Source organism: Macaca fascicularis, chromosome 7 (assembly GCF_037993035.2).
Source record: "Macaca fascicularis isolate 582-1 chromosome 7, T2T-MFA8v1.1".
NCBI classification, from domain to species: domain Eukaryota; kingdom Metazoa; phylum Chordata; class Mammalia; order Primates; family Cercopithecidae; genus Macaca; species Macaca fascicularis.
In genome coordinates, this window is record NC_088381.1 from 175,231,109 (window position 1) to 175,243,339 (window position 12,231).

The following is a 12,231-nucleotide window of genomic DNA, read 5'->3' on the forward strand; positions in this document are numbered from 1 at the left end:
TGTAATACCAGGAAACAGGGAAGTGTTCAAAAACAAAAGGATGAAGTGTGCTGTAAGGATGCAAGAGGCAAACTAAATCAGCTCCCAGCACCTAATAAAGCTGTGGTGATTTGTACAATAAAATGCACACTGTAGCATGTATCTTCTTCAGTGTATGAACTAGACATCCATAAATCAAAACAAATATTAACAGATGACTAAATAAACAGATAATGGGAAGAAGAACACATCTCCTTACAGAAGTGTTCCAAATATCTCAGGATAGTCCTCCAATCAAGTAGGTGAAGGTTTAACACTCATGGGTTGATTGTGGCCTGAGATTAGAAACATGGAAAAAAAATCACTATTAGTGTATTTCATAATGAGACTTCAGATATAATGCCAAAGACAAGATCTATGAATGAATAATTTTTTATATTTTTGTCTAAATTTGTGCTCACACATGCACACACACACACACACTTTTCTGCTATACCCACTGATAAGGGAAAAAAAGGCAAACACAAACTGGGAGAAAATATTTCCAAGTCACATATTTGTTAAATGAATTCTTTTAATTTGTTAGATGACTTTTATAATCAATATGCAAGTAAACTTACAACGAATCAAAAGAAAAAAATGCAGTTACAAATGAACCAACTCAGGAGCGGCATCTCACCAAAAATTATATAAAAATTATACAAAAAGTATATTAAAAGATTAAATATCAATTTTTTATTAGGGACACATGCATTTAAATAAAAATTAGATCCATTACTCACCTATTAGCATGGTTAAAACTCGCAATTCTCATGATGACAAATGGTAACATGAATGTGGAAAAACAAGAAATATCATGCATTGATGGTGGGAATTCAAAATGTTACATGAACAAAATTAGATATTTTGGCATTTTTAAAATAGAGATAAAAGTAGAGTTTTAATGTGAATTTGTGTTTGGGTTCCAAAATATTTACGTTGATTCAGAAATTCATGTTTACAAAGATTGATTCAGAGGAAGTTCTGTATGAGATTTGTTAATTTGATTCATTCTACAATCCCTGAAATTTGCTTACAGAGTACATGTGTTATGAAAAATCTGTCAAATAACTAAAATTTCTCAAATATACATTAATATTGTTAATATTGTTAATTAAAAATAAATATTATTTTATTTAATGACTTAATGTCATTTTCTAAGAAAGTCTTCAATGTAATAATCTTTGTCATCTCCTCCATGCCAGCACAGCTGCCTCCTTCCTGGGGTTTCTGACATTCTCAGGATGTGGGTTTTCACACTGTGTGTCTTTCGCACAGTAATACACGGCCGTGTCCTCAGATCTCAGGCTGCTCAGCTCCATGCAGGCTGTGCTCGTGGATGTGTCCGTGGTCATGGTGACTCTGCCCTGGAAGTTCTATGTATGCTTCGTGTTACCATTGTAACGGCAGATCCGTCCTATCCACTGAAGGCCTTGTCCAGGGGCCTGTCGCACCCACTGCATAGCAGAGCTAGTAAAGGTGTATCCAGAAGCCTTGCAGGAGACCTTCACTGAGGACCCAGGCTGCTTCACCTCAGCCCCAGACTGCACCTGCTGCACCTGGGCCTGGGCACCTGTGGGGAGGATGCAGGAGTGGATGAAAGCCCCCTTGACTGGACTCAGTCCCCTTCTCATTACTGGGATGTGGGAGCCCCTTACCTGTGGCTGCTGCCACCAAGAGGAGGATCCTCCAGGTCCAGTCCATGGTGAGAAGCTGTGCTCTCAGGGGTTTCTCTTGAGGAGGGATGTAGTTGTTGGGTGATGTTCTCAGAGCACAGAACATATTTACCTCAGTGGATATCAGCATATTTGCATATTCATAAGACAGAGCATTTCATAGCTCAAAGCCTGATTCATGATAAGAAAGGGAAGATAAGTGACACATCAGCCACACAACAGTGAGATGCTGATGGTCCAAGCCCTAATCCTGCTGGAGGAAATGCCTGCCCCAGGCCATTTACAAACATTTGTGGGCAGAGGTCCTTTCTCTGAAGAATAAGCCCAGATAGAACACGCTCCTCACTGTGAAGCTGCATTTGATTAGCATAGAGACCACCTGGATCATGTTTGGGACCATCACTCTCCATGACACTGAGAAGGTGCCTTGGTCTTTTCCTGGACCCGTCAGGTACCAGCACAGCTCACTGCTGATTCTGAGAAAGCGACAGCTGTTGTCCCACATGACTGTCCATCAGGGACTTCTGAGATCTGCTGTGTGCTTCTGAGACAGTGTCTGCAGCACCCGCCTGGGGTCTGATCTCCCAGGGTCTTCAACAGAAACACTCGTGTTTTACAGATTTGCTTTGTGATGCATAATTAGAGCTGATTTTCTCATCTCAGGAACAATGGGAATCAGAAGATGTAACAGGAGTTTGGAGTTCCTTAAGAACTCTCTACTCCCACAATACTTGTCATGAAATTTGTGTTATGAATAATTTTGTGTTAATTTTGAACTCCACTTATTAGAATTTCGTGAAGTATTTTCACTCTTCCAGTTCATATCCATAGATCCTCGTCTTTACATATTGATTTTTGACTCACTATGTCACAGCCAAGATATGGAAACTAGATGTCTGTCAATGGACAAATGGATAAAGACAATGTGGTATGTGTACACAATACAACATTATTCTGCCTTATAAAATAGAGAGGCTGACATTTTCCACTAGACAAATGGATTCTCACCACCACTGGTAATGCATTTTATCCATTGCAGCCCCTTCCTGAGAGCTGGCTGATCCAGGTCCAGTAGAAAGGACTGGTTGTGAAGGAGTGACCAGAAACAGTGCAGGTGAGGCAGAGGGCCAGTGCAGGCTCCTGAGATCCAGGGTTGACTCCTGCAGCTGCTCCAGGGCATGTGAGTATATGGGGAATCAGTCCCTGTCAGTCACGTGTATCTGCACTCACCCTGTAGACCCGTGTCTGACACCTGAGACACTCACCCTGGGGAGCTGTCACCAGGCACAGGAGAAGATACAATAATACCATCTTCTTCGTGAACACAACTCTGCATTCCCCAGATACCTCAGCCCTGCCTGAGGCGAGAGCCATTAGCTTACACAGTTTAAAAGCATTTTATACCCTGGAGCTTGAAGAATATTCTGAATGTGGCACAGACTTGTACTTATAAAAGAGAGAGGGACAGAGGTCAGACTCCCTGTGGATTGGAATATTTTTTATTGTTGTCTGTTTATTTTCAGGTTGACATGAAACAGTTTCTTGCCAAAAACTACCGTCATTACAGTTCGTAAAATTTGTGGTATACCTGTTTTCCTAACTGACAATTTGAACTTCTGCATCAAGTGAGCAATGTCATAACTTACAGGAACAATTAAAAAAATAACTCTCTAAGTCATCAGTATTACATGAATACTGCCCTGAGATTACTGCCAAATGTCTTCTGGAAATATTTAAGTAAAAAGAAATCGTAAATTGCATCCTTGGGTTAAAGGTAGCATAACGCTCAGAAACTCAGGAACTCCCTTTGCCAAAGGTACCCCCACTAGAACTTACAACCCATGGTCTCCTTCCTCAAGGACACAGACATTATCACCCTATGAATTGATTCATCACAAGCCCATGTATTTCCCATGTTACCTACAATATCATACTCTGATTCATCACATGCCGATATAGCAAAGTATTTTAGGGGATCAATGTGCTATGCAGAAACATTCAACAGGATGTTAAAAATGTCTTCCCACTACATCTTCCTAAATAGCTTCTTAATTGGTGTCAACATGGTAATTCTTTATATTAGAAGAGACATCAGAGAAAAACAGACTCAAATATTGTAAAGGGGCTAATTAACATTAAGAACAAATGCAGCAGTGACTCCAGGATGTCGATCCACAGGTTTATGAAGTAAAAATGAGGTGGGTTGCATAAGTTGTTTTGAAAGAATTATTCTTTGCATATGGAATCAACACCAAGGGTGGCATCAGTATAGGGTTAAACAGGCAGTTGCTGGGAAGATGTCCTTGTAGAAGTGATTTTTAAAAGGTTGTGGTGGCTGCTATCCAAGGTTGTGGTTAAGCAGAATCCATTTATGGTAGCTCTTGTTATCAGGAGTATGTACATGCGAACCCTTCTTCCTGGTCATTCCTAGTTTCATTTGTCAGGGTGTTAACACAAGTGGCTTCATTTTGATTCTGACAACTTTCACACCTTCTTTCTAACACTACTGGTGAGGAAGGTGACTCTGTGGTACTTTGCACAGCACAGGATAAATTTCACATCCACATCCCATTTTGACCGCACAAGCTCATCCCCTTCACTACTATTGGCTGCTTGCATTCCCAGGTAAGTCAACACACTGCAGTGTGCTGAGCAATGGGACAGAAGAAAGTCTGCCTGCAGGAGCCACAGTCTAAGCTCCACCTGAGCTGCAGGGAATGGGCTTGAGGCCTGGAGCTTCAGCAGCGAGAACCTCATCCCCACTTTACATGGAGCAGAAACAGTACAAGAAAAAGCAAGAACAACAACAAACAAAAACAAATAGAATGGGCTAAGAGTAAAAGGCATCCCAGATCAGTGCTGATTCTGATTTCATACTTTAGTGTCCATAGAAGGATCAGACATGAAACCTCTGAAGTTCTACACGACACTGACACTGGCCCAGCCTCTCTATTGGCTGTGATCAAAATTCCTAAAGACTGTTCTAGTCAGGGAATCTCACTGAGATTTCTGGCCTGAGTCTAATTGAAGACGACTCACGAGGCACCCCTGTGTTTCCTCATGACTCTGATCCTGGTGACCACGGTTGAGGACTTTTCATCTCTGTAAGCATCAATCTGCGTTGTATACATATGAGAATAGGTTCTCACACTAAAATTATCATTTTAAAAATCAGTTGAGATGACATTGGTAAGCACAGGATACTGAACTTAGAGGGGTTCCCTAGAGAAAGAGTAAAAAGATGAAGTCCCACATCCTGACAGGAAATCAGCCTCCAAGTGCACCTGTCTCTGGGGTTGACTCTGATCAGTGGTTCCTGAGCGCCCCCTGCAGCTGATTTCCTCCAGTGTCCCTGCAGGGAGGTTTGTGTCTGGGCTCACATTGACTTCCCCTCACTGTGTCTCTTGCACAATAATACACAGCAGTGTCCTCAGCTCTCAGGCTGTTCATTTGAAGATACAAGGAGTTCTTGGCATTGTCTCTGGAGATGGTGAATCGACCCTTCACAGAGTCTGGGTAGTATGTGCCACCGCCAATGCTAATAGCTGATACCCACTCCAGACCCTTCCCTGGAGCCTGGCGAACCCAGTGCATGTCATAGCTACTGAAGGTGAATTCAGAGGCTGCACAGGAGAGTCTCAGGGACGCCCCAGGCTGTACCAAGCCTCCCCCAGACTCCACCAGCTGCTCCACACACTGGACACCTGCAAACACAGAGACACCAAGGTCAGAAATTGCCACACATATCCACTGTTTCTGTCATTTATGTCCACTCATACTCAATATCTCTAGTTCTCCATGAATCACCTTTTAATATAGCAACAAGGAAAACCCAGCTCAGCATAAACTCCATGGTGAGTCCTGTGTGTTCAGTGCTGATCACTGAATGAAAACACCTGGGAATCCCAAGTCTGGGGCTCCTCTCCCAGAGCTGCAGGGTCAGGGCTGGGCTGCTTTTCATCAGCAGAGGGAGGGCCCTATTTGCATGTCTCCTACTATATAGCAAGCTCTGGGTTGGGATGCCTGAGGAGAGGGCAGGAACCAGAGCAGATGAGAGCGTCCTGGGGGATTTTGATGACAATGATTGTATTTAGGAAAATGCTGTCTTATCGTGAAATAGTTCTGTAATAAACATTTAACAACTACCACATTTTAAATTATGTTTACCTATGTGTATAAATTATGTTATTTAGGAGTCGGTGGTTTCTTCATTTACAGATGTAAAAGTGAACCCACACATGGAGGGGCTATGTATGTGTCTAAGGGCTTATATCTGGCATGAATGAATCCTAGTATCCGGGCCTATGCTCCTCAATGCGCTCTTAACCAACTCTAGGACAGAGCTAAACTTGCCTAGTGTGGTTTGCAGAATCCACTTCCTGTCACAAGAACCTGTGTGATTTTGCTGCATTTACCTAAAAATACTGAGACAACTAGAGGTCAGGCAGATAAATTTTTACGTGTGTCTGATATTTAACATATTTATTTGTTCCTTCCTATCATCTCTTTGTGTTGAAAATTTCAGTTGTTTACTTGTAATAAATTTTATGAGCTTTAATTGACAGATAATAAAATTCACATATTTAACCTGTGCAATAGTAAACTTAAAAAAGAAAATCTCTATTTTCAAGAAGGTAACAAGTTAGCTCCCCTCAGCATTCCTCTTGCTCTTTTATATATATATATTTTTTTGGTTTTTCTCCTTCCCTTTTTCTACCATTTCTTTATAAAACTACTGATGTTTTCATATTTCTTTAGACTAGTTTTTATTTTCTAGAATTTATAAGAAGATAAAATAATAGTACATACTCTTATTTATTTGGCTTATTCTTCTCAATAGAAATACTAACAATTAAACTTTTTATGTTGCATGTGCTTATTTCTTATAAATAATGGGTAGCATTTCAGGAAACAAATGTAGCATAATTTTTTCTTCTATTAAGTTGCTAATTGATATTTGAATTTTTCATTACTCTGGGTCTCACTAATAATTTTTTCTTCTATTAAATTGTTAATTGACATTTGAATTTTTAAATACTCTGGGTCTTACTAATAAATCTGCTACTCAGCTTGGAAATGTACATAAATAATAAATTATATATAAGTTATATATTTCTTTTTTTGTTGTTGTTGTTGTTGTTGAGACAGAGTCTCGCTTTGTCGCCCAGACTGGAGTGCAGTGGCCGGATCTCAGCTCACTGCAAGCTCCGCCTCCCGGGTTCACGCCATTCTCCTGCCTCAGCCTCCCGAGTAGCTGGGACTACAGACGCCCGCCACCTCGCCCGGCTAGGTTTTTGTATTTTTTAGTAGAGACGGGGTTTCACCGTGTTAGCCAGGATGGTCTCGATCTCCTGACCTTGTGATCCACCCGTCTCGGCCTCCCAAAGTGCTGGGATTACAGGCTTGAGCCACCGCGCCCGGCCTAAGTTATATATTTCTTTTTGCAGTAACAGTAACAGATAAACAAGAGAATGTGCTATTTGGCCAATTTTCTTTAGTATTTCAGATAACTGAAGTTATGAAACCAAAAAAACAAACCTGTAAACCAAAGAGTATCTGAGACTAATCTCAATAGATTTAGGAAGTTCATTTTTCCAAGATTAAGGACATGCCAGCGACACAGCCTCGGGGAGTCCTGACATATGTGCCCAAGGTGGTGGGGCACAGCTTGGTTTTATTCAATTAGGAAGACACGAGACATTAATAAATATATGTAAGATGTACATTGATTTAGTTCAGAAAGGCAGGACAACTTGAATTTTGGAGAGAGCTTCCAGATCATAGGTAGGTATGAGACAAATGGTTGCATTCTTTTGAGTTTCTGATTAGCCTTTAACTGAATGCACAATTTACAGGAGTAATCATGTAGGCCTTAGTCTGGCTTAGCGAAACAATAGAGCAAAGGTAGCAATCAGATATGCATTTGACTTACAGGAGCAGAGAAATGACTCCATCTGCCCTTGGTCCACAAGGGTTTTCCTTGTCAAATTTTGAAGGACGTACGTAGATTTTTTCAAACCTTAGTAGCTAAGGGGAAAGAATGGACGTGGGTTTGCCCCAAAGAGTTTTCAGTTTGACTTTTCCCTTTAGCTTAGTGATTTTGGGGTCCCAAAGATTTATTTTCCTTTCATGAACATGGAAATCTCGGGAGAAACGAGTTCTCAACATGCTGGGGACAAATATCAGTAAACAAACATCGGAACTTATTTTTTCAGAATTCTCTATCCAAAGGTCAGGCCAAATAGTATCTTCACAGAGATAACTCCATGGCTCAAAGGGAAAGCTCACAAAAATTAAAACACACATGTATACACACACACACACACACACACAGTGGTATGGCTGATGTTTACAGTTACAAATACAATTTTGTCCTGTCCTACTTGATATTTGATTAATAATTATCAGAGACGCATCAGCTCTCATGACAGTTATGGAAGTTTTTCTCTTTATACTAATGACACAATTTATAAAATTGTCACAATTATATATTTAAGAGTACTCCTCAAAGTTCTATAGATTATTATAAGGCACCTTATAATGAATCACAAAGTAAAACAACAATTGTGGATGACTGAAGTTTTAGAATAGCCGTGGTTAAAGACAGAATTGAGGAGAATATTTGATTATGTCTGCAATAAACAAAATGTTAGATAATAATCACAAGTACTATTGATAAAACATACTAAGACATAAAAATCACATGAATCTAATACAATACTGGAACATATACTCTTTATATAACTATATTCCAATTAAATAATCCACATTTATATAAATATAGTCCAAAGTTAAACACTATTACAAATTTGACATTGCTTCCTGTACTATTTAATTATATCAAATAAGCTAAATATGTTTGTTTTCAGCTTCAGGGGGCCTAGTATAAAAAAAAAGCATAATGAGTTCAAATGACTGAATTTAGAATTTTATTTTGTGAAGTTTGTCAAATAGCAAAAGTTTACCACACTTGATGTTACAAAATAGGATTACAGATTATTTTAAAGTAAGTTATTTATTTAGCCGAATGACAACTCCGTGATTTCTTTAAAAAGCAAAAAGAAATGATTTTTTGAAAGAGAAGAATTAATTTTCTAAAATAGAACCCCTTATAAGAACAACATGAGAAAAGTTAAAACTGTCTCTCAATTCTGAAAAATATATCTATTAAATTATAATTACTTTACCATAAAATATAATTTCCATAGATCTTTTATAAATTTTATAGGTTTTTTAAATTAAAAAGTAGATTAATTCTTCAAGAAATGCTTGTCAATCCGGCACAGGGGCCCAGATGCTAGCCTTGCATTATGGGCATTTAATATTAATGTTTAATTTGTAAAGAAACTCTGAAGTAATTTCATTTCTCAAAATTACCTTTTACAATCTTAAAAAGCCACTCATTCTGTAATAGTCCCTGGACCTGGAGTGGTTTTAGTTTCAATTTCTGGCCTTGTGTCTTAAGAGTATGATTATTTTTTATTGTCATTTTCTTCCAGGTCTGTATATCGGGCTTTAATTGCTGTCAGTTTTTAAGATTTAGCAGAACTTGTTGTCCTTTTTATTTTTAATTTTATTTATGTATTTATTTATTTATTTATTTATTTATTTATTTATTTATTTATTTTTCTAAGACGGAGACTCACTCTGTCACCCAGGCCGGAGTACAGTGGTGCAATCTTGGCTCACTGCAATCTCTGCCTCCTGAGTTCAAGCAATTCTCCCTGCCTCAGGCTAAGTAGCTGGGATTACAGGTGCCCACCACCATGCCTGGCTAATTTTTGTATTTTTTAGTAAAGACGGGGTTTCGTCACGTTGGCCAGGCTGGTCTGTAACTCCTGACTTCAGGTGATCCACCCACCTGGGCCTCCCAAACTGTTGTGTGTCCTTTTTAGATCTAGGAGTCTAAAAAGTAATGTAGCAGCACAAGTCCTTTAAAAGTAATGCAGATAGTTACATGAATGTGATAGCATCAATTTATATTTTCTTAAAATCTCAGTATTCCTAAGTAGTTAAAAAACTTAATAACCGTTACATAGGAATTATTACAATTAAATATAAAATTTGTTTTGTGCCAGTTACCAAATAGCAAAAAAAAAAAAAAAAAAAATCTTTTGCAGTCTGACTGTTTTTCCCTCTGGGGAACTCCATGTAGATAACCTGCTAGTCAACTCTAATGAAAAAAGTATTTGAATTAATTAGACAAAGGAAGACTGTGTCTTGGATTACAAGTGAAGATTTTGGTTTCATATAAAAATGTAGACATTTAAAGAAAAGCCAAGAGGACAGGATGTTATATTGAAAGGGAGCATTTTATTTAGAACTTTAAGATAAAGGATTTTGGGCATCAGGCAATAATAGCAGTTAGAAGTTAACAACAGTTAGAAGTTAACTCAGTTAGAGGCTAACTGCTGTAAGAAAAAAAATGTTAAAGGAGCTGATGAAAATGTTGAGATCTTCTCAAGACTTACCAAAGGGAATAAAATAAAAATGGCAAAATACAATAAAAGTTCAACTTTTTGGTTAAAAAATTACAATATCTTGTAATTTTGTTGAATAAATCAATATTAAGATAACTTTGTCATTCTAATCAATCTTCAGGGTATTAGTATATTTTTATAAGAAAGCCAGATCTCTACAAAGTCTTCCCTTTTAATTATAGTCAACTTGATAATCTGAAGTTATTTTTAATAAATTAGATTTTTACAAACATTTCTTTGACTTACACAAACCGGTTTTTTTTTTTGCATACTTGAATATATTGTTTTATTCTAAACATCACTCTTTCTTAAATAAACTCATTTCTATTTTAGGATAAAAAGTTACCATATAAGATTCTTTCTCAGATAAAATTATTATTTTTTTAAAAAGTCAGGAAACAACAGGTGCTGGAGAGGATGTGGAGAAATAGGAACACTTTCACACTGTTGGTGGGATTGTAAACTAGTTCAACCATTATGGAAAACAGTATGGCGATTCCTCAAGGATCTAGAACTAGATGTACCATATGACCCAGCCATCCCATTACTGGGTATATACCCAAAGGATTATAAATTATGCTGCTATAAAGACACATGCACACGTATGTTTATTGCAGCACTATTCACAATAGCAAAGACTTGGAATCAACCCAAATGTCCATCAGTGACAGATTGGATTAAGAAAATGTGGCACATATACACCATGGAATACTATGCAGCCATAAAAAAGGATGAGTTTGAGTCCTTTGTAGGGACTTGGATGCAGCTGGAATCCATCATTCTTAGCAAACTATCACAAGAACAGAAAACCAAACACCGCATGTTCTCACTCATAGGTGGGAACTGAACAATGAGATCACTTGGACTCAGGAAGGGGAACATCACACACCGGGGCCTATCATGGGGAGGGGGGGGGGGGGGGGGAGGGATTGCATTGGGAGTTATACCTGATGTAAATGACGAGTTGATGGGTGCAGCACAGCAACATGGCACAAGTGTACATATGTAACAAACCTGCACGTTATGCACATGTACCCTACAACTTAAAGTATAATAATAATAAATAAATTAAAAAAAAAAAAAAAAAAAAAGTTACCATATAAGATTCTTTCTCAGATAAAATTATTATTTTTTTATTTTAACCTTTCTTACCAAAAGTACTTCTCAATGTCTATAACTTTCTTTAAATCTCTCTTATTGACTGGTTATGTTTATGATGTTTTAAAATTAAACAATGAATTAAATAAATTTTTGTAAGAAATTTTTTAGAAAAATATTTTCTTATAGTATATATTTTTAAAACAATTTGCAATGACCTAAACATTTAGTTAATATCCATTATTTAATTAAACTTTAGATTTTTAAATTGTAGAACTTTATTTAAAAGGTTTATTTTATTACATTTACCTAATTTATTTTTAAAAAGCTTACTTAGATTATTTATTAGAACTGTAATACTGAGCCTTTAAAGTTTATTCCGTTATCCATGTTATAACCCATGAATTTCAGGTGTTTACCTAAGTAAACCTTATGACTAAATAAATGATTGTTTTTATAATAACTACCTGTTTTTTATTAAAACAACAATATTAAACATCTTATTTGTCAAATTAAAAAGAACATTCTGGTTTTAACTGGGTTTACAATTTTATAATCTTTGTAAAAAATTGACACCATATAATATCTCGCTGTAATTTTAAATATAAAATCACTTGATCAATTAAGATAATAAGGTGTGCTGATAATTGTTAAAATATCTCTAATTTTATTTTACCAATAATTTTAAAGCTAGCTTATTTATTAAATATTTATTTAAGTTACATGTACTTCAAATGCATTAGGGCTCATTTATATACTTTAAAAATAGTTTTTTAAAGCCAATTTTGTACCTTGTAGCCATAACAGATAACAAAACATATATACTTACATATTAACAATCTAAGCACATATACACACTAACAAATAGATATTAGAGCTTTTACTTTGAAACTTTAGCTGTGGAATATCAATAAAAGTCAGCATGTGTTTAATAAACAGGGTTAGATATAAACAGTGGC

General features: G+C 37.1%; 2 gene segments (V, D, J or C); both read right to left on the minus strand.

Moving 5' to 3' along the window:
• LOC102132035 (immunoglobulin heavy variable 4-59-like) overlaps nucleotides 1–12,231 on the minus strand; it is a 152,555-nt gene that overhangs the window by 48,840 nt on the left and 91,484 nt on the right.
• On the minus strand, nucleotides 4,955–5,627 carry LOC102133558 (immunoglobulin heavy variable 3-23-like). The segment is given in 2 exon segments: nucleotides 4,955–5,398; nucleotides 5,502–5,627. Coding segments are annotated over 2 exon segments (444 nt in total).